This window comes from Oryx dammah, unplaced genomic scaffold, assembly GCF_014754425.2.
Source record: "Oryx dammah isolate SB20612 unplaced genomic scaffold, SCBI_Odam_1.1 HiC_scaffold_16, whole genome shotgun sequence".
Taxonomy (NCBI): Eukaryota; Metazoa; Chordata; class Mammalia; order Artiodactyla; family Bovidae; genus Oryx; species Oryx dammah.
Genome location: NW_024070200.1, coordinates 10,915,202 through 10,942,709, shown reverse-complemented (window position 1 = coordinate 10,942,709; position 27,508 = coordinate 10,915,202). Strand labels below are relative to the sequence as shown.

Sequence of the window (27,508 nt, the reverse complement as noted above, 5' to 3'; positions counted from 1 at the left end):
TCAGTTTGTTGCTCTTCAGATGGGAACTTGGACCACGTGTTTTCAAAGACCTCAGCCAGAGGAGCTAACGGCTTGGCCCTGGGGTCAGTTTGAGCCACTGACCCTCAGTTACCAAGCCCTTTAGCCTCAGGCAGTATCGATCCCCTCCCCTCCCCACCCAAGGCTCTTGGTCTGGCTGTTTCATGACTCATCAGTAACACTGTCTGTCTGGCCTGGTGGCCTTTGGAGTGCTTCAGGTGGGAAGAGGATCTGCATTTCTCCAGAGAGCTCTGTCTCTGTTGTCTAGAGCTCAGTCCACTGGCCCCAAGTGAGACCACCCAGAACCTGCAAGGACAGACAGGTCTCCCCACCACGGGGCTCCCGAGAGGCCGGTCAATGCAGAACACTCACTTCCTAGGACCCATCGGGTGCCTGGCCCCGGATCCAGTGCCAGGCTCTGTGCGTGTTAACTTGGCACCTGCAACCTGCCTGCCCATGTGGATAACCCACACCAGGTTCTGGAAGACCTGCTTCCACTTAAACGTGAGTCTCTGATCCCAACCTGCTGGCTCCAGGACTCCAGCCCAGGTCCCCACTCTGGCCTTCGCACCTGACTTCCCTCCTGCTCCTTCTGCACCGGGCTCTCTCCTTACGATGCTGCCTCAGCTCACTCCTGCAGCTTCCAGCTGGCTTCAAGGGCTCCATCCCGGTCTCCTACGGCTGCAGTAGATTGGCGGGGTCCCTCTCAGCCCAGTGTGTGTAACACTGGACAAGCCTGACTCCACACTGAGTCTATTCCTTCGGCTCTAGCTTTTGTTCTCTGTTGCCTGTGCTTAGTCATGCTGGTTGCACCTTTGTAAAAGAATGTTTCCTGTAGCCTGAAATACACAGGACAGCCCATTCTCAAGGCTCTGACTCTTAATGATAGAACACTTCTTTAAAAAGCTGCAGAACAGAGAATAACGCTTGTTTAGTTGTTATAGGAACATTGTGACCAGACCTATGGGAATAGTACCAAGAACAAAGGCACCAAGAAGATTGCAACAATCAGCCACATCCCCTCCCCTTTTGGAATAAAGGAAGCCTGAATTCTAACTCTGGGAAGATGATTTTTTGGGACACTTGACTGCCATCTTCTCAGTCTGTTGGTTTTCTGAATAAAGTCTCTTTTCATTGCCCCAAACAATCTGTCTCTCAATTTATTGACCCGTCACATGGCAAGTAATATGAGCTTAGACTCCAAACAGGTGCAGTGTTGGTGGGCAGTTGGAGGAAAGCACAGATATAATGCCATTAAGAGACCTGTGGTCAAGGATGGAAATGACCACGTTCCAGTGCCCTTTCAAAGTACCTGTACAGTTCATCACACTGAGAGCTGGAATTTATTATCCCTCCCTGAAGCCGGGCTGGCCTTCTGGAGGAAAACTAACACAGAGACCTAATGGAGGAGTCAGTTCTTATTTCCCAGACAAGGTTCAGGAATGAGCCCAGCTAAGATTCACAAAGCCAGCCCACTGCTGACTGCAGGTGTAGGAGGGAGCCCAGCTGAGCCCAGGAAAGCCACATGCCTAAACTGATGCTTCTAAACTGCGGCGTTGGAGAAGACTCTTGAGAGTCCCTTGGACTGCAAGGAGATCCAACCAGTCCATCCTAAAGGAGATCAGTCCTGGGTGTTCACTGGAAGGACTGATGTTGAAGCTGAAACTCCAATATTTTGGCCATCTGATGTGAAGAGCTGACTTATTTGAAAAGACCCTGATGCTGGGAAAGATTGAGGGCAGGAGAAGAAGGGGACAACAGAAGATGAGATGGTTGGATGGCATCACTGACTCGATGGACATGGGTTTGGGTGGACTCCAGGAGCTGGTGATGGACAGGGAGGCCTGGTGTGTTGCAGTCCATGGGGTCGCAAAGAGTAGGACATGACTGAGTGACTGAACTGAAAACTACTGACCCAGTGAATCACAAGCTAAATAAACATTTGGGAGGGGGCGTTTGTTACCCACCAATAACTAACCGATAACCTGAAACAGTGTGTGTAATCCATTGAGAGATTCAAGCTTTATGACACAGAGGACAGAGAAGGCAGACATTAATTGTAGTTATCCGGGAAGACTGCTTGGAGTAGGTGTTGCTTTATTTAAGGCCTATGTAGTTACAAGTAATAGAAACTTGGTTATAACTGTCTCCGAGTTCAAGAGAATTTACTGGCTTGCCGAACTGAACAATAAAAAGGTCATTTGGCTTCAGGCAAAGTGTGAATTAGCAGCTCAACACTGAATCCAAGGGGCTGTTTTTTCCTATCCCTCCTCTTTGTGTTACCCAATGAAAGATTGCGTGCCAAAGGCACAGTGAGCTTAAACAAACCAAAATGGAGTTTGGGGATTATGGCAGGGCCATGCAAGAGGAATGGGTGGCTTGTGCCCAGAAAAACCCCAAACTCCCCATAGGGTTTCAGCAAAGCAGTTCTAAAAGCCAGGTGAGGGAAGACCTCCCTAAGCATGTGATTGGCCTTGTACAGTTCTCTGGTTGGTTTATGGTGAGGTAATAGGGCAGTTAACATCATCAGTCCTTAGGTGCCAGTAGGTCTATGGGCTACATGCTCGTGGTCATCAAGTAATTAATCTCTTCCATTTGGTGGTGGATTTTAGCAGCTGAAAACCTCAGGAAATATGCACGAGATACTATTGTGTACTTCAGAGAGGAACTTCTGTTGTTGTTTGGTCATTAACCACGTCCAATTCTTTGGACATGAACTGTAGCCCACCAGTCTCCTCTGTCCATGGGATTTCCCAGGCAAGAATACTGGAGGGGGTTGCCACTTCCTTCTTCAGGGGATCTTCTCGACTCAGGGGTCGAACCAGCATCTCCTGCATTGGGAGGTGTATTATTTGTCATGAGCCACCAGGGAAGCACTCAGAGAGGAGCTACGGGGATGGGGTCTGTCCCTGGGAGGCCCCATAGAGTCCTGCTGGTTATATCTGCTTTCTGAGGTATCAGCTCCATTCTTTGGCTGCCACACTCCTGGTTTAATAGAGGCCTGTTTGCATGCTCTGGAGGTTATCTGCTTCTTTATTCTGGTCTTCCCCCTAAAAGGTATTTTTTCATGAACCTTCTGCTGATAAGCAAGGAAACTTCCTTCCCAAATATCTCTGGTAAATGTTCCTATAATATCCTAAACGGAATCATCTCTTTATTCCTAAACCAGTTACTTTAGCCCAAAGGATGGGATATGATGATTGGTTTCAATCATTCTGGGCTCACGTTTGGAGGCTGGCAGGAGTGCTCAGGCCTCTGACAAGCCCAGGATCAGGGCAGGGACTCCAGTACCTGAAAGAGAAGTAAGTTCCTGTTTCAAAGAGAACAGGGACACAGGACACTTGTGTGGCCAAGACAGTGGCTGTGCCCGACAGACAAGACGCGGTTTGTCCTCTGTTAAAGGACCAGTCCTTGTGGGAAAACTGGAGCAGCCTCCTAACCAGGCTTGTGTGTCTGTCTCTGCCTTTTTAAATACTCCCTACCTCTTCAGTGAATAGACAAGAGCATTATGCATTGGAAGGTAGGCCATCAGCAGAATTTTGTCTTTTTATTTTATGTTTATTTTATTTTTAATCATCTTTAATGGAGTGCAGTTGTTTTAGTCCAGCTCTTTGCAACCCCATGGACTGCAGCACACCAGGCTTCCCTGTTCATCACCGACTCCAAGAACTTGCTCAAATTCATGGCCATTAAGCTGGTGAATAATAAATTCACACCTACTGTACAGCAAAATGAATCAGCCATACATATACATATATCTGCTTCCTTTCGGACTTCCCTCCCATTTATGTCACCACAGAGCAGTTTTCATTAGTTGGTTTTCATTAGTTATCTATTTTATACGTAGTATCAAGTGTTACCCAGTCCAAGCTTGTTTTGCTCACCCGGGACAGGTCAATAAATTGGAGACGAGGTGTTGAGGCAAGGAATACAATTTTATTCTGAAAGCTAGCAGACCGAGAAAATGGCAGACTAATGTCTCAAAATAATCATCAAATGGGTCTGGATGCCAGTTTCTTTTACAGAACATAGAGGAGGGAGGCAAGGTGAAGATGTAAAAAAAAAGGCCATTAATCTTGCAAATATCTCCTGGAATGATCAGTTTTGGGGAGGGCACATGTTAATTTCTTCTTTCTTGCAGCTATTCATTCACAGGTGGACAGGGTCTTGTCTTCCTGACCAAAGGCACTTAGGTTTTATGTTCAGGCGGAAGAGCAGGGTTCCCCGAGGCAGGACATTGAGTATGGACACTATCCTGTCAGTGAACAGAAGCAACGGGAAGCAAAAGTTAAAGAGACAGATACAACAGATACAAGATTTTATTTTTCCCTGTAACATCAATTGTGTATATGTGTCAATCTCAACGTCCCAATGCCTCTACCACCCCCTTGTCTTTTTACTTTAAATTTTACAAATGGAATTGCATTGCTTGCTAATGAAAATTGACATTTTACTGCAAATGAATTATCAAAGTTGCAGCATTTTGATAATGGGAGAGGCTGTGCATGTGGCCGGGGGCAAGGGATATAGGAGAAACCTCTGTTATGAACCTCAGTTTTGTTCAGAATCTAAAACAGCTCTAGGAAATAAGGTCTATTAAAAATTACCTAGTAAAAAGTCACCTAATAATATATTCATTCTAATAATAAATTCACACCTGAGAAATATTAATCACTGATAAATGCATTCTGCTCTTAACAATCTAAATGACTCCAGACTAGGCTAAAGTTAATTTGGATCCAACAACCATCCTCTTGAATTATTGCTGTTCCTGATTCCTGTTTCCAGAAATAAGCACTGCTGCAATTGATAAGTACTTTCAATGCTCTTTTAAAGTGACTCCTGGGACTTCCCTGGTGGTCTAGGGATTAATTCTCCCTGCTTCCACTGCAGAGGAAGCAGGTTCATTTTCTGGTTAGGCAACAGATCCTGCTTGCAGCAAGATGTGACCAAAAAAATTTTTTTTAAGTAAATATAAAGCAACCTCTCTCAATGGAGGATAGGTAGATAAGTAGAAGGACAAGAGATAGATAACTTCAGAGAAAACATTTAATGTAATCCTCTTATATGCCTTTTCATTGTAAGAGTTTTGTTTTGACTCATACATATTGTTGTGCAGCTGGCCTTTTCCTGTTCTACAGGTCTTTCCTGTTATTTTTAGCTGCTGCTTGGCATTCCATGATAATCATATACCATGTCATACTTACCCTTTTGTCTATTTTACCAATACTTGTGTAGCTGGATCTTAAAACAAAACAAAACTTTCCTACTTCGGAAGAATCTCAACAGAAACTTCAAAGCTGAAAACAGTGGGAGACAGGGACCCCCACTTCTGAGAGAGCTGCTGGCACTGCCTCTTTGGGCTAACAATTCTGTGACTATCAGCCCTTAGTACCCATATCCAGTCTGTCTAAGGGAGGGCTTGGGATTCATTGGAAAAGATGCTTTAAAAAGAAGTCCTTCAACCAAGGTGTGCTGAGTGCTGTGACACAGGGCTTAACGAGTCAGAGACATCGTCCTTGTGGAGCTTTGATGGGGGCCTGGAGCATGCCTGAGATTTTTTTCGTCCTGTTCTTGGAGCCCCTGGGATAGGCAGTGTAAGAACTTTTGAGACCTGTGATTGTTGGGTCCATCCAGGGCTGATCGTCCACAGTGAGTGGGCAGTGGAGGAGAGACTGGGCTGTTGAAGTTTGGCTGTATGAGGAAGGCTGCATGTTCATGAGGGTCACACAGAGGCTTGGAGAGGCAATGTGGCATGAGCCGTCCTCAAAAGACTCAGCCAAGAGGGTGCGCTCACCTTGGTATGGAGACCCAGGAAGAAATGGATGCAGCAGGGGCAGGAGGCAGGGAAAGAAAAAGGGTCCAGAGAATTCAGGTAAAGAACACAATGAGAGGGCCCCATGCAGAGTCAGCCAAGGCTCATCAGCTCATCTGTGAAATGCGGATAGTAGTATATCTTCACGGGGTGGTTGTGAAGATGAAAATGCTTAATACCTGAATGCACAGCGCTTGGCCCAGAATAAGAGTCTGGCCCAGATGTGTCCCTTTGTAGGAGCACTCTGCTGATGCTGTGTCAATCTGTCTTTGACACCCTCTGGTGGGAGACATTCAAACTCCCAGCTGTTTGTAGGCTTTTGGACCCTGCTGCCAGCTGGGTTCACTTACCCACAAGGTCCTTGACAAGAGGAAGCTTCCCTGGGCCGGATACCTCCGCCTCTGTTCTACACCACCGCCCTCCAGCCATGCACCCGTCCTGGGCTCCCCTCCACCTCTGGGTGGTGCTGGCGACAGTTCTCTTCCAGCTCTGCCTGTCTGGTTCCACATTTGGTCCACGGGAAATTGTAAGGAGCTCTAAAGGGGCAGCTCCCTCAACCCACCCACCTTCAGAGTAGTCCCCTTCCTTTCTCAGGAAGGCCTGTTCACCAGTTTCCTGCCTTTAGCCTTTGTAGACCCAAGTGAGACACATGTCGTTGCTTCCCTCAAATTTCAAGGGAGTCTCGTCAAGCTTTCCAAGGGAGTCCCGCTGAGGTCCAGCTGGGAGAACCACTCGCCCTTCTGTCACCCTTGGGACTTGGAGGAAAGCACTGGCCACCAAGCCTCTCTAGTTCTCTCTATCTCCTTCTCCCTTTCCTCTCCAATCTCAACTCCTTTATCATTATTCTACTTCTTTGAAAACTAGTTTTCTCGTTTCTTAGCATAGTGTTCCAGCAGAGGTTACAAGGTCAAGGTTCTTGGCACGTGATTGACACATTCCCTGTCTTTGAACCCCAACTGAAACAGCAATGAACATTCAATCAATTCCAAGAAAATTATGCATTTAATATTCATATGTGTTAAAAATATAAATCCATGCATGGCAATCCATGCGTACATACTCAGTGTCCAACTTTTTGACCCCCATGGACTGTCGCCCCCCAGGCTCCTCTGTCCACGGAATCTTCCATGCCAGCAGAGTCCAGGGATACCCTCAGGATGGATGACGTTGGCGAATGAATGAACGACCCGGGGAGACCAAGCTTCAGTAAGCAAGGCCCCTAAATTTATTTTCAAAAAGAACTTTTATACCTTGACTTGTACATAGAGGGAAATGAAAGATGCAAGGTCATACAGAGTCAGCCCAAACACTCCAGCAGTTTTGCCCTTATCGAACCCAGGATTTTTTTCTGCATACCTTTCCAATAAACAATGTTGTGTACATTATCTTCTGGCCTTGGAGGCCTGTGGACATTTTATGACCCTCTTTTGATAAAGGCTGCTCAACCAGAAAACTTATTTTCCCTTGAAGTGTTTTTTTCTTTATATTTCTAATCTATGTCAGCCTCAGAAAGTATTAAACAGAGTTACATTCTCATGGAGCAAAGGTGCAGTGAGTTACAACAAAGAAAGAACCAATTAGCTCAAAGGTCTGATGTGGTTAATTCCAAGGCTACTACTTGTTTTTCTTACATTCCAACTATGTTAACTAATGCACTCCCAGGTGCACAATGGATAAGGGATATGGGAACTTGGCAACAAGCACTGGCTAAACAGTGAAATCCTACACCAGCACTATTTTAATAGTTTTTAACTCTTGGAAAGGCTCTATATTTTTAGAATGTTTTAGGCTTCCCGTGCCTCTCGAAGTTGGGAGGCTGTGAACAATCACATGCGTAACTGCAAGAGTCTGGATAAACCTGCCAAGCAAGCTAGAGAGCCATCAGAGGGGTTTGAATTGAAACACTCCTATCATGTCCAGGAGACTTATTAACTAAAGCCCTAAGTTAACTTTTTCCAGAAAAAGGTGGTCAGGGATAGCCCCTGTTAATGTCAGAAGAGTTGGTGAAAGACATAAAATAGTAAGACAGACAGATTCTGGTTTTGGGGTAGATGCTTGAGCAGATCCAGGGGGGCCCCTCGAGTCCTGATCCGCCTTGCATGTCAAGTCTCTTCCGCATGACCTTGTCATGGGTGGGATCTCCCGTGCTGGCTTCTGGCACTTCCAGGCAAGAATACTAGAGCAGGTTGCCATTTCCTCCTCCAGGGGATCTTCCCAACCCAGCAATGAAACCTGTGTCTCTTGCATCTCTTGCACTGGCAGTCGGATTCCTTACCACTAGTGCCACCTGGGAAGTCCCTTACCTGGGAAGTCCCTTGCCTGGGACTAATCAACCCTAAATTCTCAAGGGTGACTACTTGTGAGAAGGTAGAGAAAGGAGGAACATGAGAAGGGATTCTCAGGTCACGTAAATTGTATCTGTAACATTATGAAGTCCTGATTCAGGGGTGGGTGAAGAAGTGTTTGTTTTTATTATCTATAGCTTTTTGGATGCCTGAAAGTATTTCATGTTCTGTAATATTTCATATTATATATTTAAATTTTAAGAATAAGGTGAAAAAGAGGAGAGCAATTGTCTACAACTCTTTTAACAATTTGTAATAAAGGCAGCAGAGACGTTAAATGGCACTTGGCAAGATCTTGGTAGCAGGAAGTGGTTAGAAAGTTGATCTGTGTAGTAACAGTTGGTCCTTTGGGGAAGGTGTTTTCAAACACAAGTTCATTGGCCCCAGGCATAGGGAGGCCAAACAAACCCAAACTTTGGAGTTTGAAGCAGAGAAAGGTATATGGCAGGGCAGTGCAAGGAGAGCGAGTGGCTTGTGCCCCCAAAACTTAAACTCCCTGAACGGTTCAGTGAATTATTTTTAAAGGCCAGGTGAAGGAGGGGTGGCCAGGGTATATGATCAGCTCCTACACAATTCTCTGATTCACTGATGGGGATCAACCCTTAGGCACCAGTAAGTCTGGGGGCTATGAGCGCAGGATCATCCAGTAGTTAATTTCTTCCATTTGGTGATGGTTTTAGCGTTTGAAAATTTCAGGAAATTAGCATTAGCTACTATTATCTCGGAACTTCCGAGAAGAGCTAAAGCAGAGGACATGGGGGAGGCGTGTCCAGGAAGCATCCAAAGGGTTCTGTGGGCTTAACAAGAGAGGAGAAAACAGGTGTGACTTTCGTTTTCTGAGAAACTGAAAGCTATCTCATTGGCTGCCTGCATCCCATGGGAGGTATTCCTCTGTTATCTGCAAAGCTGCTGTAAACATCCTGCTTCACATCTTCCCTGAACTCAGCGGAGCTCGAGATAACCAGGTCAGGTCCACGTCTTCAGAAAGTCTGCTCCCCTGGGTAAGACAGGGAGGGGTGGGCAGGGGCTGCTCCTTCCTGCCGCCCCCACCCTTGGGGAGCTGGTAGGCTCGGTGACTGTAGGGGAGACCCCTGTGGATCCACTGGGAGAATTGTCTCATATTCCTCATCTGGGCGGCTGCAGTCAGCGAAGCTGGGTCTCCAGAGGGAAGGGACTTAAACCTCCACCCGTCTCTGGGCTCTCAGACTCTGGGAGCAGTGAGCCTCGTCCATGCCCGAGTGACCCTCAAGGCTTGAGGCTGGGTGGGGGTGAGATGGGCAGGCAAAGAGACAAGCAATAGGAGGAAGCAAATCAGAGCCACTCCAAGCCCATGCTTTGGAAGCCCTGAGACCTGTATCAGTTCCCGCGTACTTTGCCAAGCAAAGCTGCGTGACCTTGGATGAGTCCCTTACGCTCTCTGTGCCAGGGTTTTCTCATCATAAAATGGGGATGATAATTTCATTCTTCTCGTTGAGTTAGTGAGGAGAGGGCATGAGAACAAGAACTTGACCAACTTGACCCGTGGCATATGCCTTAAAAACGGGATTGGCTCTGATTTCCTATATCTGGCACCTTTTAAATGGCTCCATGGAGGTTTAAGGGCATTTTAGAAAGGTGAGTTTTGGGAGGAGGGAAGCAGACCACCTCAGGGGGTAGAAGCTCCTTCCACCTCCCCCATCTGCCTTCTTCTCACTCTGTCACCCCAACACCATGTCGTTGGGCCCTTTCCAAGCCCGCATTCTCCGCAAGCTCAGAGCAGCCTCTCTACCCGCTGGAGCCCCTTGAGATTTTTCAGGGCAGTGGGCATATCCCCAGTTCTGGTGTCCCTATCCCCCATCCAGGCTCCACTCTTTTGGCAGGTTTGCTGCTTGTCCGTTTTGATGCCATGGAATTCACCAAGGTTGCCCTCTTAGCCTCTAACTTGGCTTCCAAGATACTGTCTGCAGGGAGCCTGGCCAAAGTGGGCGGGGCAGCCTCCAGCAGCATCTTGGCAGGACTTCCTTCACTGGGTGAGTGCTCCTGCTAGGGACTGGTGGGGGGCCGGGTGTGGGGGTGCCAGGGAGCCCACAGGGTCCTGCTCTAGGAGCCTTGGGCAGGGAGCGTGGCATCACCCTCAGCCCATCTCCCTCCCCGGTCCTTCCCCTCGGGAATCTGCCCTGGCTTTCTCTGAGAAAGGCCACAGGGAGGCAGGACTCTGACATGGGGGACATGGGGGAGGTGGGGCGGTGGTACCGGTGATCTGGGTCCCTTGCCTCTCCTGTCTAGACTAAGGGACCCTGCGGCTGGGATCCATTCTCTGGCTCTCATATCCCTGGGGATACACTCCTAGAATTCAACTCCTTTATGTTTTTACCCCAGTGACCAGCCAGCTTTTTGTAAGTTTGTCCTGCTAGATTTCAAATCCAGAGCTTTGATTTGAACAAAATTCTTCAACTCAGGTCCATTTCCTTCTTGCCAGCCCCATCTTTGGTTTTATTAAATTAGTCTCACTTTTTATCTTGCCTTTTGCCTGCAATTCCCCCTCCCCAAGTCAACCTTTCTGATATGTTGAACGTGCGTCTGTTTTTCATCTATATTTTTGCAAAATAGGTGTTGTTTTTTGTTTGCACACGTTTTAATTTACATATAGAAGAGTGTGTGGAATATCTCAATTTATTGGTATTCCCCACCCCCACCCCACCCTGAGAACTTTGTTTTTGAGATCCATCAGGGTCAATAGGTGAGCCTGTGTCCCTGGCTTCCAATTGCAACACAAAGTGCTCCCGTGCGCATCCGCCATCATTCACTTTTCTGTGCCCTGTAGTGGACCCCCAGGATCACTCCATCTCTGCCAAAGCAAATAGTACAAGATGGAAGTGGGGGCGGGACAGGGCTGCCTGACCTCTGACTTCAGACTCCTGTGCATTTACCCTCTGTTCTTTCTCAGGGCTCACTCTGCCATCCAGCGCTGCCCTGGCGGGGGCCACGTCTACCCTGGGATCCTTGGTGGGGACGCTGAAAAGCTCCTTCCTGCTCGGATCCCCTGCTGTGGCCCTGAGCACTTTGCCAGTAGGAGGTAACTAGCCCTGGGTGATACATACCCCTCCTTGGACTCCCACTCAGCATGGGAGTGGGACAAGAAAGTTAGGACCTTGGCTACAGCTGGTAATACTTCCTTATGATCAGAAATAAGAGGACTCCTCAGCTATGAGAAGCAATTCATAAGAGGAAATAATCAGAACAACTACATTTTATCAAATACTGTGATATCCTAAGTTTAGCACTTGACATTTGGCAATTCATTTAATTCTCATAACAACCCCAGAAGAAGATGATATGACCTCTTATTTACAAGGGAAGGAACCGTTGTCCAAGGGCCCTGGGCTGGGAGCTGGGGTGGGCGGCTGCATCCGAGCCTGGGACAGGAAGTAGAACAGAAATGCAGGGGCCCAGGCCTGGGAGGAAGCCTCGGGGCAGGGGAGGTTCTGAAAAGCCCAGAAGGGCCAGGCCCCTCTCCCCAAGGGTGACCACTGGGTGAGCCCAGCAGACAGGCCATCAGAGACACAGCACCCTCTCCCCTGGACTGTCTGTGCTTCGGGGCCCAGGCACGTCACGGGGCCAGCCAGCTTGTCATCGTCTCTCCTCCTTAACAGTAACACTGAGCCTCAAACACTAATTGGCTCTCGATTCTTGAGTCTCCAGTTCCATACCCCAGCCAGGTGGCTCACTGGTCACTTTGTTGTTGTTTAATCGCTCAGTCACGTCCAACTCTTTTGCAACCCCACAGCCTGGGGCCCACCACGCTCCTCTGTCCATGTGATTTTCCAGGCAAGAATATGCAAGTGGGTTGCCATTTCTTCTCCAAGGTATCTGCCCAACCCGGGGATCAAACCCACATCTCCTGCACTGGCAGGCAGATTCCTTACTGCTGAGCCACCAGGGAAACCCTGCTGGTCACGTAGGGTTTGATTTTCATACCTTCTCTACTTCCTTAACTGCCACCCTGCCAAAGCGCTCTTCTTGGGAGGCTGGCTGAGCTCACTCCTGCACACCTTGCTGTTTTTAGAACTCCTGGTCCCCACTGGCCCCAAAGATCACAGTCTTGGCTTCCATGGCTGCTGCAGGCTAAGACCTCTGCCAGGGAGTTCCAGGAACTCTGTTTCAGGGAACCATGGTTCCGTGCTGTGAATGGCTCCAGCCACAGGAAAGCGAGGATGGTTCTAATTGGGAGAGTCTGGGGCAGTCTTCCAGAGGAGGAGGCAACAGGTGTGGCCTTGAAGAATCAGGAGCATTCAACGCATTACAGCACTGTTCTCAAGTAGCACTCAGGCATTCAACAGTGTTTGCCCAGATTTCAGTCAAGTCCTGCAAAATGAAACATGTCTCTCTAAGTGAGGATTTACTGCTGTCTGAATAGCTTTCTCTGGATGATAGGAGAAGGTCATATAATGCCTCTGACTTCCACACTCATGGACTTCCCTGGTGGTTCAGTTGGTAAAGAATCTGCTTGCAGCGCAGGAGAACTGGGTTCAATTCCTGGGTCAGAAAATTCCCTGGAGAAGGGAATGGCTACCCACTCCAGTATTCTTGCCTGGAGATTTCCATGGACAGAGGAGCCTGGCAGGCTACAGTCCATGGGGTTGCAAAGAGTTGGACACAACTGAGTGACTCACATTTTCACTCCACACTCATAAAATACTGACCCTCTTTCGGATGAACTAACATCAGGGCCCAGAGAGCCACTTCTTTGGAAATCCCACTTCTCTGGGTGAAGCAGCCAGGCTCCTTCCTTCCTGTGTCTCCCAGGCTGGGGCAGCCCCCTCTGTGTAGGTGGACTGTGGGCTCAGAGAGTGGAGGGGTGGTGGCCAGTGTAGGGTCAACTCACAGAATGTTCTTTTGGTTTCCAGCCAAGGCTGCTGCAGTTGTGGTGGGTGGAGGTAAGTCTCTGCCAGGCCAGGCTCACCCTTGTCTGTCCCCAGGCCCTGGGACTTGGGGAGCAACTGGCCTTATACCTGCCCCAGCCTGCCCCAGGCCTCCTGTCCATGGTGGGGGAGGAGGCGCTAGAATGAGAAATGAGACGTTTCCATGGAAACTCGTGTGGAGGTAGCCCCAACGGGGTCCCAGATTTCTTGCAGACCCTTTACCGTGTGACCTAGGATGTGGCTTTGAAATCCTCTGAGCTCAGCTTTCCTCATGAAAAACATGCCAAGACTGCTCTCAGGGTTACCGTGAGGATTATGTAGGGTGACACATATGCACAGTTTGGACACATGAGATGCACTGAGGAGCCCAGTGGTTCTGGCTTCCAAGGGCTCTGCAGTGATGCCGTGGAGGCCCAGTGTTGGGACTCAAGTGGGGCTCAGAATGTGTTCCTCGCTTTATGCTGGGCCCTCGGTAAGATTTGCATAAAGATTTCCTCAGCAAAGACAGGAAGCTTGCAAATGTCCCCCTCCCCCTCCCCAGTTCCAGCATCTTACTAAGGCAGACACTGAGGCCTTTCCCAAGGAAGGTCCTGCTGAGAGCCAGCACCGGGTCCCCGGTGACCCCACAGCCCTTGCCTCTGCTTTCCCCATCAGCTGCGGCTTCCCTGGACTCCTGACTGCTGGCCATGCCTCCTGGAGTCTCTCCCAAGCTCAGACTTAACCTTCTTCAGACTTCCCAAAGCCCCCCAGGCTTGATGTCATGTGTGTGTTTGGAGGGGGATATCCATTACCCCCTCACGTTATCCTCTCCCTGTTCAGCGTCCACCGTGGTGGCTGTGCCCGTGGTGCTGGGCGCGGTAGGCTTCACCAGCACAGGAATCACTGCCTCCTCCTTAGCAGCCAAGATGATGTCAATATCTGCCATTGCCAACGGGGGCGGAGTTGCTGCTGGCAGCCTGGTGGCCACTCTCCAGTCCGTGGGTAAGTGGCCCTGCGGGGCTTGCTCGTAGGGCTGAGGGAGAAGGACAGAAGCCTCAGTGCCTCTGGCCCTGACCTCAGCCCCAGTAAGCCCCAGTCTGCCGGTTCCTTGGTATTTCCTCCGTGGTCCCTCTCTCTCTCTGGGTTTCTCTGAAGCAGACATAGGAAGGAGGGAAGATGCTCTGGCCTGCAGCTGTTCTGGGATCAGGCTGACTCTGCCCAAAGCAGATTTTCTGGGTTAGCTGGAGCATCTCTGTCCCACCTGGGGTTCAGCTTTCTTCCCTGGAGTGGGAGGCAGCTCCCAGCTCTTGACTTCATCACTGGAGTTCATGCCTTTGAGTATCTGCCTGCAGCAGCACTCCCGCAAACAGAGATCTTTGGGGGCTGGGGAAAAAGAGCAGGGTTCAGGGTGGGATCTCTGGGCCTGATGCTCCCCCCAGCCTGCCCACCCCACTCTACTCACCCTCTGCTTCTCCCCCAGGAGCAAGTGGACTCTCCCTGTCATCCAAACTCCTGGTGAGCTTCGCTGGGTCCACCCTCGTGTCCAAACTGGTGGGCCTGTAACATCCCCTGTCGCTTCCTCAGCAGAGAAGAGGACCAGGTGGGGTCCTGCCCACCAGCCTGATGCAGTGAGGGACCCAGTCCTGGGGTGACAAGTGCCAAACGCTGCACCCCCAGAGGAAAATGAGAAATAAAAACAAGTTGTGGAAACAAAACAAAACGAGTTGTGCTGCGCCTCTGGGTCCCTTCCTTCTTGCTGGCCTGAAGTCAGTTGGGGGGAAGGCTCACCCCTCTTAGAGTGACATGGTGTTGGGGTGCCCAGAGTTGGACTGAGTCTAAATGTGAAGACTGGAGGTTCCCCCTGCCTGGCTTAGGGCTGTGTGTGACTCCAGGAGGTCACCTCCACTCTGGGTCTGCATTTCCCCTTCTCTTGTGGGGAGTTCATTTAAATAAACTCCAAGGTCTCAGCTAGGGTGGGTGTTCAGCACAGTGCCTATGCAAAGTCAGGAATGGAATGGAAGGGAGCTTCCTCTTTGGAGCTTCATTGGCAGGCTCCCTACCCATAGCTGTTTCCTAAGTGGCCTACCTCAGGCTCAGAAAGCAAGGATCTCAGGTTGTCACCGCTTCCCTCCGAAGTCAAAGCCAGTGCTTTGGCTTTTCTTCTCCCCCAACGGCTAGAAAAGAAACCTAGTTTGGCCAGCTAGTGGCGCTAGTAGTAAAGAACCCGCCTGGCGATGCAAGAGACATAAGAGATGCAGGTTCAATCCCTGGCTTGGGAAGATTCCCCTGGAGGAGGAAATTGCAACCCATTCCTGTATTCTTGTTGGGAAATCCCATGAACAGAGACACCTGGCAGGCTATAGTCCATAGTGTTACAAAGAGCCATTCACAACTGAAGTGACTTAGCACACCCTCACTGATCTTTCCGCTTTGGGGCCTTGGTCCCTATTACCCTTCTCACCCCAGTATAAGGCCTCTTAGAAACTCCTTATCAGCAGGATGGGTTCCATTCCAAAACATCAGAAAATTCACTTAGGAATTGATTCAGTCCTCCTTTCCACGAAATCTTTGAGCATGTGCTATAGGAGAGGCACTGGACTTGGTGCTAGGGAATTTGGCCTTCCCGAGGCAGCACTGGGTGGATGGACCACCAGGCATTGGTCCATTGAATGTGGCCTCTGATGACACCAGGGGCCAGCCCAAGGCTCTGGGCATTCCCAGAAGGAAGCACAGAACAGTACCGTCTTAGTCCGTTCAGGCTGCTGTAACAAAAACACTATCAAATGGGCAGCTTGTAAACAACGGAAATTTATTTGTCATAGCACTAGAGGCTGGGAAATCAGAGATCTAGGCTGCAGCAGATTTCAGTTCCTAGGTGACTGACTTTTCCCTGCGTCCTCACATGATGGCAGGGGCAGAAGAGCACTCTGTGGCCTCTTTTATAAGGACATTGTCAGCTTAAAAAAGTCAGAACCTAAAAGTTGACAGTTGGGTTTTATTTGGTGGCAATTTTTAGGACTTCAAGCCCAGGAGACAGCATCTCCAGTAACTCTGAGAGAACTGCCCTAAGAAGGTGAGGGGAGGAGTCAGGTTATATAGAAGTTTTGTAACAGAGGGCAGGTAGTCTGAACATCAGTGCTTTTCTGTGCATGCAGCTTTTCAAAGTATGAGAAGATGCAAGAGTCTGAGCTCACTGAAATCATTGCTTTCATATGCATCTCAGCTAGCTGGGGCCAGTATCCTGTGTTTTCTGCATCCCAGGTTCCTCAGTGCTCACTGTAGGGAGGGGCTGCAGCCTGAATGCGGCCAGACAGAGCAGGTATCCTTCTCCTTCCTAGCTGCCCTGGAGGGCTGGAATCTCTGATGACTGTGACATCCTTGTTTATTGATATGGCAGGAAATGCTCCATTTCTCAGAGGGGTACAAACATTCAGACCATAGTCGGCATATTGGGGAAGGGGAGCTTGAATTCTATCCAGAGGGTTTTGGAGAAATGCTGAAGGGTTTTCAACATGACTGTGACCCTCTCACAGGCCCGACACCCCTGAACACCCTCTCCTAGGAGCCATCAGCAGCCTGACAGGATCTCAGATTCCAAGAAGCAGAGTAGCCCCTGCTCACAGCAACTAGAGAAAGCCCCCAAACAGCAGTGAAGATCCAGCACAGTCATAAATAAGTAGAATTAAAAAAAAAAAAACACCCTATATTTCACAGCCTCTTGCCTTCTGAGAGAGCCCATACTCTGTCTATAGAATGTGTATCTCTCTAAATAAATCCATTGTTACCTATCACTTTGCCTCTTGCTGAATTCCTTCTGTGCTGAAATATAAAGAACCCGAGCTTCCTTAAGTCCTGAGACCAGATGTGTGATCTTGATTAAAAGACAGTGGATTCAAGTGCCAGCTTGGGTTTTGGCTGGGTTTGAGTCCCATCTGAGTTGTACAGTTTCAGTAGGGCATGAGGAGGCAGGGCAAATTCCCACTGTGGGAATCTAGCTAGAATGGCTTCCTGTCGTCTTCAACATGGCAGAGGACTACTCTTTGCTTCTGGCAAAAATCAGAGCCCTGGTCTTTGGCTGGTACATAATTCCCAACCAAGGAGTGCATTCTCAGTCCTCTTGCAGTGAAGCCCTCACAAGACTGGGTCTGGCCAGTGGAAAGTGAGTGGAAATGTATGCAACTTTCTGGGCATGCCCTTAAGGGGAGTGGGGGGGGGGCTCTGCCTTGCCCCTTGGCCTCTTCCCATGGGCTCTGCTGTGGTCAGAGGGGTGACCATCCTCCACCCTGCCAATGACAGCAGCATTTTAAGGAAGGCAGAGCAACAAGACTGCAGGAGCCCGGGCCTCCCTGAGCTGAACCACCACTCTGACTCTTACATGACTGAGTAACAGAGAAAGAAACCTCTCATGTTTAAGTCAAGAGGGCTTCTTTTACAATAAGCAAATGTATACTGTCATGAACACAGGAGAATCTTTTGATTGCAAGTAATAGAGAGAGCAATCCAATAAAGAGAGTTACTTTTACCTGCTCCTTCTCAAAATCCCACTAAAACAACGGGAAAGGACTAAAGAAAGGCTTAAACCTGTATCAAAAAGAGGCCGGGAGAGAAGATGACAGTAACATAATTTAGGAGGTGGAAATCACACAGACCTGGGGCTCCACTTGGCAGCCCCAACAAAGCTGAATCTTAAGGTGTCAGTGGATAAAGGGAAAAAGAGGCAACTATGCCCTTAGCACCCCTCAGAGCCTTGGACATCAGAGTGGTGTGTGCTACTGCAGGTTGGCAATAAGGTGGACTGGCAGCGAGAGGGCTGGCTGGAAGTCTATTTAGGAAGCAGACAGGCCCCCAGCTAGTCCCCTCTGGCAGACTCCTGGAAGTTTCATTTTGGTGAGGTGGGATCACCTGGGCTTGGAGGCACCGGGAGCTTCAAACTGAGAATGAGAGTCTCCTTACATGGGTTGAGACCCTCAGTCTTCCTCCTTGACGGGAACTGAGAATGCTGTAGCTAGCCTACAACATCCAAAACGGAGGGAGGAAGATTCTTCTTGGGAATCTGACCAGCCCCCAAAAGGAAATTGCTCGTGTTCTAACATCTGGAAGGAGGTGCCTGTTGAAAGGTTCATCCGGACCTCCTACGGTCTCCGAGTTGACGAGAGCCAATCCTGTGGCAAAGCCTGTCATGGTGTTGCCAGATTCCCGGCTCCTTGTCCACTGATGCTGAAGAGACAGAAAAACATGATCCAAAAAGATACACTCACCCCAGTGTTTGTTGCAGGACTGTTTAAAAGCCAAGGCATGGAAGCAACCTAAGTGTCCATTGACAGAGGCATGGGTAAAGAAGATGTACATATATACTCAGCCATTAAAGATTATGAAATAATGTCACTTGCAGCAACATGGACGGACCTAGAGATTGTCACACGGAGTGAAATCAGACGGAGAAGGAGAAACATCACGTGACACCCCTTATATGTGCAAACTGAAAAGCAATGATACAAATGAATTTATTTACAAAACAGAAAGAGACTCACAGAGACCAAACACGGTTGCCAGCAGGAAAGGTTCAAGGAAAGGGATAGTTAGGGAGTTTGGGATGGACATGTACACCGCTATATTTTAAATGGATAACCAACAAGGACTTACTGTATAGCACATGGGACTCTGCCCAAGGTTATATGGCAGCCTGGATGGGAGGGGAGTCTGGGGGAAAACAGATACATGTTCATGTATGGCTGAGTCCCTTCACTGTTCACCTGAAAGTATCACATTGTTAATCAGCTATATCCCAATTTTTAAAAAAGAAATACGAGTTAGAGTTTGGAGGAAATCGAAAGATGGCTTTATTTCTCTACCAGGCAAGGGGAGAACACAGCAGGCTATCGCCTCAAGAGCTGTGTCCTTTAAATTCCTAGGGGAATTTAAAGAACTTATGAAGGATTTAAATTTAAAGAAGTTAAGTATAAAGAAAGCTGAGAGTTGAAGAATTGATGCTTTTGAACTGTGGCATTGGAGAAGATTCATGAGAGTCCCTTGGACTGCAAGGAGATCACACTAGTCCATCCTAAAGGAAGTGAACCTTGAATATTCATTGGAAGGACTGATGCTTAAGATGAAACTCCAATACTTTGGCCACCTGATGCGAAGAACTAACTCATTTGAAAAGACCCTGATGCTGGGAAAGATTGAAGGCAGGAGGAGGGGGCGACAGAGGATGAGATGGTTGAATGGCATCACCGACTCAATGGACATGAGTGTGAATAAACTCTGGGAGTTGGTGATGGACAGCGAGGCCTGGAGTGCTGCAGTCCATGGGGTTGCAAACAGTTGGAAACGACTGAGCAACTGAATTGAACCAAAGTGACGTAGCCTGGGTCTTGTGGTTTTAGGGTAAACGATTGGCTCAAAGTAATGAATGTCTTCTATTGTTCTTCCTGAATTATTTCAAAACAGTCACTGCTGGTGTCAGGCAGCCCAGTAATTGGATCTATTTATCTCTGGGTTATTGACCTGTGACCTTGTTTCTGAATTACAAACAGCTATAAGGGGTTATCTGCTATAAGAGAGTGCAAAGAGAGCAAATACCAAGTGCAGGATGTAACTTACATCAGCTGTCCCCAACCTTCATGGCACCAGGGACGGTTTACATGGAAGACAGTTTTTCCATGGGCCAATGGGGTGGGTGATGGTTTGGGGATGATTCAAGTGCATTACATTTATTGTGCACTTTATTTCTATTATTGTTACATGAGCTCCACCTCAGATCATCAGGCATTAGATCCCAGAAATTTGGGGACCCCAGGTTTACCTAGTATCGGAGTGATAGGTTAGCTTTCTGAAGGACAGATTGAGTCAGACACTACAGATTAGTAACTGTTAAAAGTGGGGCTGATTAACTCTTTCAGGCTTGTTTACATTTCTCCTCTAGCCTGCTCCCTGTTCTCCTCACTTCCCTTGTTTTCAGGAGAGGAAAGAAACTTCATTTCTATTGTTATTGCAATGATGCAACATCTGCGAAGGCTCAAACATGAAAGGGTCTGTGCTCAGTCGCTCAGTCGTCCAGCTCTTTGCACCCTATGGACTGTAGTCCGACAGGCTTCTCTGCCCATGGGATTCTCCAGGCAAGAACACTGGAGTGGGTTGCCATGCCCTCCTCCAGGGGATCTTCCCAACTCAGGGATCAAACCCGTGTCTCTTATGTCTCTTGCATTGCAGACAGACTCTTTACTGCTGAGACACCTGGGAAATCCGATATGAAAGGGAAGTGGATGTAAGTCATTCCCCCAACCCTGGCGTCTCTGGCCCTCTCTACTCTTTCCCCCCAGCTCTGGGACACTCATCCTCATCCTCTGACAGAATCACAGCTTCACCACTGGCTCACCCACCCACCGAGAGACTCGAGGGACCAAAGGGGCCCCATGGCTGGTCTGAGACTGTGGAAAAAGGAGGTGTGGGGAGGGTAGCGGGCCCAGGCGGGATACGGACTGAAGTGCCAAGACGACCATGGGATCTGCACTGGGGGAGGGAGGAAAGGGCTTCTGTTTCTCTGGAGCCCCACCCTCTGTCCTCCTGAGTACCCCCCAGCAACTTCCAAGACACCTCTGGGGCACCTTAACCACCCCCATGTTCATGCATGCATGCCAAGTCATATCTGACTCTTTGAGACCCTATGGTCTGTAACCCATCAGCTTCCTCTGATCACTGGATTCTCCAGGTAAGAATACTGGAGTGGGTTGCCATTTCCTCCTCCTCCAGGGGATCTTCTGACTCAGAGATCAAACTCGGTGTCTCTTACCCCCAGAGCAATTCTAAAAGCACTGGGACAAGAGCAGCAGCAAAGTAAACAACGGTAAAAATATATTTACTCTGGTTAAGTTTACACTGGGCATGATGTAGCACAGAAAATCCACAGGCTATTCCAGGACAGGTCACACTGCCGCCCCTGTTTTTATAGGCTTTGCTGAAAGAGCCTGTAAGACACGACCCCAAGTCCCTGACTCCGGCTGCTATTGAAGACGGGCTTCTTTCCATAACTCACATTTTCTTGGTGCGTTATTTCCAGGAGATCTGGAGCCTTTACCTGGCTCGCTGCCCATCAGCTCTGTCCCAGCTGCCTGCTCAAGCAATCAGCTTGTGTTCAGAGAGATACAATAGCTTTCATAATAACTCAAATAATTTCAGTGATGAAGAGACCGGAGGTTGGGGAGGGATACACTGAAACAATTACAACCCTTGTCCAGCCAGCCTCTGCCAGACTGTCCTGAGTGACTTTGGAAATAGGAATTTTCCAGCAGAAAAGGAAACTAAAAAGGAAAGGGAAACTGAAATTGTGCCAGGCTTTCCCTGACAAGCTACAGAATTAGGGACTGTCCTCTGGTTTGCGTGATTGCCCTCAAGGGCCTTGACCCGTGGCTTTGTGCAGGGTAGCGTTTCCCAGATCTTGGCTCCCTGTCTGCCGATGAGGAATGGAAATATGGAGATAGAGTTTGGAAGGAAAAGGAAAGAGCAGCTTTATTTATTTATATATTTTTGAAGAGCAAAAGGGGGAAACACAGTTGGCTGGGGTCTCAAGAACCGTGAACCCCCTCTCTGGGATTAGGGAGAGGTTTTCTATCATCATTCCTTTTCCTTTCGCAGGGTTTTGAAATGGCCTCAGCATTTAGGCAATTGAGGAACTGGGTCTGGTGTCCCTAAACTTATTGTCTCCTGACCTCCCCCAGCCCCACCCCTTTGAAGTGCAGAATGCTGCAAGAGTGTAGGGAGGAAAGAATGCCAGGTGCAGAATACAACTTATTTGAAGTCAGAGAGTAATTAGCTTTGTTTAACTTTGTGAAGGGCAAGTCTAACTACAAGTATTTGTTAGTGTTAATAGTAACAGCTAAAGAATAACCAAGATTAACTCTTGAAGATCTGTTTAGCTGGTATGTGCTGGTATGTGACCTCTGGAGGTGGGGAGTTATCCCCCCAAACTAAAACCCATCCCTGGCTGGGGGCTGTTCTGGGGGATGGGGGGACAAACACTTGACACCTCCAGGCTGTCTTGTAGCCCCCATGGGGCAGGGCTTGGCAGTGGGGAGCAGCGGGCGGGCACTGGGAGCCAGTGCTGGGGAGACCTGGACAAAGCTCCCACAGGATCTGTTGCTCTAGCGAAGTGGAGAGAGTGGTGAACCGGGATTTACGCCGGGCCCTGCACCAGGTGACGCGGAGGAGGAGAGGGAGGGGTGAGAAGGGGGCTTCCCAGGTGGGTCAGTGATGTAGAATCCGCCTGCCAATGGAGAAGACGCAGATTCGACCCCTGTGCCGGGCAGACACCCCCCCCCACACACACACACACAGTCTGGCGCTACTGAGCACGCATGCACTGCCGCGCGAGAGGTCGATCTGATCAGGAGTTCAGCTGGGGGTTTGGAGTTCTTGTTCCTGTGGCTGCCGTCTGTGACCCAGCAACCTCACATCTGGGTTCCCTGGCCTTCCCGCAGTGTTGCTTGTCCTTTGCTAGCCTGGCGGCCAGGGCCGAGGGGTTCTCTGTGGCCCCAGCGGGTCTCAGCCTTCGCAGGCGCTGTGGACCTGGACTTGGGAGCGCTGTTATCTGGTTTCTGTTCCCCTCCCCCTGCTGACCCCAGTGGTGGGCGGAGCCTTACTATCCCAGTCCAGAAAGTTTAGCACCCCAACTTCAGGGGAAAAGGTTTTTTTTTTCTCTTTTTCTTTCCTGTCTATAGTGATCTTCACCTGTGCTCTGCGGACTACAGTTTACTCTCCTTGCCCTAGCAGAATAAGGCTTTTGTTCCCTAGGGGGTGGGGCTGCAGCTCCCCTCTGCCAGTCTTGCCTCAATGAGGGACGTTTTCCTTGGGTTTCCTCCTGCCTCCAGTCTTTCTTGGGAGCACCCAGTGGGTCGTTGGGAGAAGAACTTTCAGGCTGGCCTGAAGCATCCATCCTTGTGACTGTAGCTCCCCAGGGCCCCTGCACTCATGCAAGCCTATCCTTGCCCTTGAGCGATCAGTTAAGGCTTTCAGCTGAACTCGCACCCCCCTGCACCAGCCTCAGCTCCTTCCTGTGCTCTGCACAGGGTGGTCTCCAGGGCTCTCCTTGGAGGAACCTGACCTCCCTGAGAATTCAGGCCCATCTGGTGGCCCCCGCTTCAGCTCTTTCAGGGGTTCAAGGAAAGTTATGCTTTTGTAAGTTTTCTGGCTTTTTCTTATTATCCCGGGGAGTAACACTCTCTCTAGCTTCCTGTGTCCTAAGCAGCCCCTCCTTCTTCATAGGGTCAGGAGAAGCAGTTTTAGAACTGATTATCTCCTTCTTTAAAAAGACTCCAGAGAATGTAGGCCTCTCTGGAAGGAAGTGAGAGCTCACTCTGGATGGGAACAGAGTCTCAGGGGAGACCAAGAACTCTTGTCGCTAGGGGAAGTGAAGGAAGTGAAGTCGCTCAGTCGTGTCCGACTCTTTGCAACCCCATGGACTGTAGCCTATCAGGCTCCTCCGTCCTTGGGATTTTCCAGGCAAGAGGGCTGGAGTGGATTGCCATTTCCTTCTCCAGGGGACTTTCCCGACCCAGGAATCGAACCAAGGTCTCCCACATTGTGGGCAAACGGTCGCCAGGGGAGGAACTGGTAAATGCCAGTTCCCTTTCAATTTTCCAGGCACAAAGCGTCGGGACCACTGCTGACCCCATCTCTTCCTCTCGAGGTACCCACTGTAACCCTTGGCACACGGCACTGTCCTTGTCCTGGTGGTCTGCTGGTCAGGCTCCCCATAGCATTCTGAGAACGGCCGGTGTCCTGATCACCTCTGGATGTCCGGTGTCCATTAATGACATTAAGGGCAGAGGGATCTGGGGTCAGTGGCTCTATACGCATCCTAGATACCCCTCATCTCTGCCTACCTAGGAACCTCTGTCAACCCCATCGTTGAGTGTGGCCTCCTAGATGGCTCAGTGATAAGGAATCCACCTACTAATTCAGGAGACACAGGAAACGTGATATGACAACCCACTCCAGTATTCTTGCTTGGGAAACCCTATGGACAGAGAGGCCTGGTGGGCTTTAGTCCAGGTGGTTGCAAAGAATTGGATACAACTGAGCAACTAAGAGAAGGCAATGCACCCCACTCTAGTATTCTTGCCTGGAAAATTCCATGGATGGAGGAGCCTGGTAGGCTGTAGGGGTCGCTAAGAGTCGGACACAACTGAACGACTTCACTTTCACTTTTCACTTTTATGCATTGGAGAAGGAAATAGCAAACCACTCCAGTGTTCTTGCCTGGAGAATCCCAGGGACGGGGGAGCCTGGTGGGCTGCCATCTATGGGGTCGCAGAGGGTTGGACATGACTGAAGTGACTTTGCAGCAGCAGCAGCAGAGCAACTAAGCATTCAAGCATCATTGAGTGAGTGGTAAACTGAGACCCACGGATGGCCCACGAATGGCCCTGGGTTATACAGCCCATGCTCTGTAAGATGGGGACCAACGAGAGCCTCCTGCCAAGTGATACTGTGCTTGATCAGCTGGCCACCCCACTCTGCCCCCCACCAGAAGACAGGTTGGGAGTGTGGTGGTTCAGTCGCTAAGTCGCTAAGACTCTGCAACCCCATGGACTGTAGCCCACCAGGCTCCTCTGTCCATGGGATTTCCCAGGCAAGAATGCTGGAGTGGGTTGCCATATCCTTTTTCCAGGGGATCTTCGTGACCCCAGGGATTGCACTCATGTCTCCTGCATTGGCAGGTGGATTCTTTACCACTGAGTCACCTGGGAAACCCATCAGGTTGGGAGAATGGGGAGAAATTGAAACTTCTAGTTCACAACTCACAACCCCCCAGGACTGCAAGGAGTAAAGACAGGGAGGTACATCTGCAGATGATCTTTATTTCTCATGCTTCTCTGGCCCGAGCGGGGGTTTTGGAGGTTCGACTTGGGGTACATTTTCTCCTGGCTGCTCCCCTTCAGGTCTGGGTCCACCTGGAGGAGGGGAAGGAGGTGCCCTTCTGGCCCCTCCAAGCAAAGCCCCAAAAGCTGATCCAACGGAGCCCAGGAGGATGTTGGATGATGTGGAGAGTCCAGCTGCCCCTGTTGGGAGAGAAAAAGGGTGAGCGCAGGAAGGGTGCAGTGGCGAGTGGCTGGGACCCCCTCAGAAGGCCTGAGGCCCAGAGATGCCACGTGGATGCCTCCTCTAGGTCCTGAATCTCCCAGGACTCTGCTTTGGGCAGAGGGAGCTAGAGGTGGCTGGAAGAGAGAGAGAAGGGGGTGAAGACAGAGAGTCAGCCACAGACCCCAAGAGTGACAGGTCCCACTGAGGCTCAGAGAGGGGAGGGGACCTGCCTAGGCCACTCTGGGGTCAGATTTTGGCAGGGCCAAACCCAGAGCCCACGCTTCCCTGGTGGCTCCGTGGTAAAGAACCTGCCAATGCAGGAGACATGGGTTCAATTCCTGGGTTGGGAAGATCCACTGGAGAAGGAGATGGCAACCCACTCTGGCATTCTTGCCTGAGAAATCCCAAGGACAGAGGAGCCTGGTGGGCTACAGTCCATGGGGTCACAAACAGCCGGAAATGACTTAGCGAGTAAACAACAAAAACAAAGACCTAGAGCCCAGCTATCACAAACCCTGGGATCCCTCCCTTCTTCTCTTTCCCAGGACCCGCTCACCCTTCCACTCCACTCCTGCCTGTAAGGCTCACCCAGGACTCAGTGAGAACAGTGAGGGAGAGACAGAGAACAATGAGGGAGAGACCAAGAACCAGGGACCTTGAGGACCATGAAACTGGAGGGGAGGGACCGGCCCTCCCGCAGGCTTAGCCTCGGGCGACACTTGTGAGGCGGACCCTCCTCCCCTCTGTTCCTCCCGCCCCCCATCCGGCCCGGACCCTTACCCACGGACTGGAGAGTGGCCACCAGGCTGCCGGCGGCAACTCCGCCGCCATTGGCCACGGCGGCCGCTGACATCATCTTGGCCGCTAAGGAGGAGGCGGCGATTCCAGCCCCCGTGAAGCCCACGGCGCCCAGCACCGCGGGCACCGCCGCCACGGCCAGGGCTGCAGGGAGAGAGGAGCTTTGGGGTCGGGGGCATGGGCTCAGGGGAGTGGACCCCCCTTTAGGAATCCTTGACAGTTTCTGGGGACTGTCTGCTTGGAGCAGACGGGAGACAGCCGCTTGGAGAAAGGTCCCAAGGTAAACAAAAAGGTATTGAAGCGGGGCTGTGGAGCCAGGTAGGGACAGTAGTTTAGGGGAGGCACCTATTTGAGTCTCCAACTTGCTGTGTGACAACGGGGAAGTCACCACCCCTTCCTGGGCTTCAGGTCTGTGTGCGTGTGTGCGTGCGTGTGCGTGTGCGTGTGTGTCAGTGTGGGGGTGAAATAAACCAATAAACCACTGCTGGTTTTAGCAGCAAACACCCTTTCAAATGAAATCTTCTCTACATGCTCTTTACATATAAGAACTAGAGGAGCAGCTACGTGGGGGATCGCGGGGTCCTCTTCCTAGGGAGTACCGCTCTTGGTCCCTAGGAGTCACCCCAGCGGCCCCAGGAGTGGAGGGGAGCGCCCCCTTTCTAAGGCCTCCGGTCCATCCGCGGACCGGGGCCAGTTGAAGGCCTGGCGACGCAGGGATGCAGGGAAGTCACCTCCTCCGATCGCAGCGGCCGCCGCTCGTTCTTGATAGAGAGCAGAGAGAGAGAGAGTTGGTTGAAGTATTGAGGGAAAGAAGAGAGTCCTCTGGCCCTTGGTGGGTTGGGGTCTGGGAGGGCCGCCCCCTGCCCAGGACGTCCCCTGATGGGAAGGAGAAACTCACTTATCATGGCGATGCCCTCTTCGCAGCAGCTGAGCTCAGGAAATGACTAAGATCCAGGAGGTGCTGTGATTGTTCGAAGAACCAATGGGGAAGCGGCCGGCCCCTCGCAGCATCTCTGCCCCAATTAGACTCTGCTGCTGCTGCTGCTGCTAAGTCGCTTCAGTCGTGTCCGACTCTGTGCGACCCCATAGACGGCAGCCCACCAGGCTCCCCGTCCCTGGGATTCTCCAGGCAAGAACACTGGAGTGGGTTGCCAGGAAAGCACATTCTGCTCTCCTGCTCGCCCGCCCCCACCCGCTTCCCATCCCTACACCGGGGTCTTACTCGCCCGCCCCCCACTTTCACCCCACTGGTCCTTCTCTTCACCCGCCCCTCTCCTCCGCCTCTCTTCTACCCACCGGTGGTTGCCCCCCGCCCCCCGCCCGAATGGGTTTCTCTCTTGTTTGGTGGCTCCACCAAAGGGAAAAGAACCTGAAAACACCCGAAAGACGCTGCAAGTGGACCGGGGTTCCAAGTGTAACATTTTGCCCCCTGATGACAGACGAGTTGTTCTCGGCCAACACACACACACACACACACACACACACACACACACACACACACACAACGCAAGGAGAAAATTTAATTCACTTCCAAAGGGAGATACTGGTAGATCTTAGTGCTTTTCCTTCCA

At 50.3% G+C, this 27,508-nt stretch overlaps 2 protein-coding genes across 3 annotated transcripts; one reads left to right on the top strand and one right to left on the bottom strand.

Annotated features, from left to right (window-relative positions):
- Positions 1–9,063: 9,063 nt before the first annotated feature.
- On the top strand, positions 9,064–14,779 carry LOC120875421 (interferon alpha-inducible protein 27-like protein 1). 2 transcript variants are annotated; one of them, XM_040257195.1, is made up of 6 exons: positions 9,064–9,179; positions 10,038–10,187; positions 11,105–11,233; positions 13,065–13,094; positions 13,899–14,060; positions 14,539–14,779. In XM_040257195.1, exons 2-6 carry the CDS (start codon positions 10,064–10,066, stop codon positions 14,619–14,621), a joined length of 528 nt encoding a protein of 175 aa, XP_040113129.1. In that variant the 5' UTR covers positions 9,064–9,179; positions 10,038–10,063; the 3' UTR covers positions 14,622–14,779. The 2 variants fall into 2 exon arrangements, with proteins under 2 accessions (XP_040113129.1, XP_040113131.1); XM_040257197.1 differs by lacking the exon at positions 13,065–13,094 and having other exon boundaries at positions 9,073–9,179.
- A 10,117-nt stretch (positions 14,780–24,896) lies between these two features.
- IFI27L2 (interferon alpha inducible protein 27 like 2) lies at positions 24,897–27,069 on the bottom strand. The gene is made up of 4 exons (XM_040257600.1): positions 26,836–27,069; positions 26,669–26,698; positions 25,920–26,081; positions 24,897–25,117 (listed from the first exon to the last, which is right to left on the bottom strand). Exons 1-4 carry the CDS (start codon positions 26,840–26,842, stop codon positions 24,915–24,917), a joined length of 402 nt encoding a protein of 133 aa, XP_040113534.1. The 5' UTR covers positions 26,843–27,069; the 3' UTR covers positions 24,897–24,914.
- Positions 27,070–27,508: the final 439 nt, after the last annotated feature.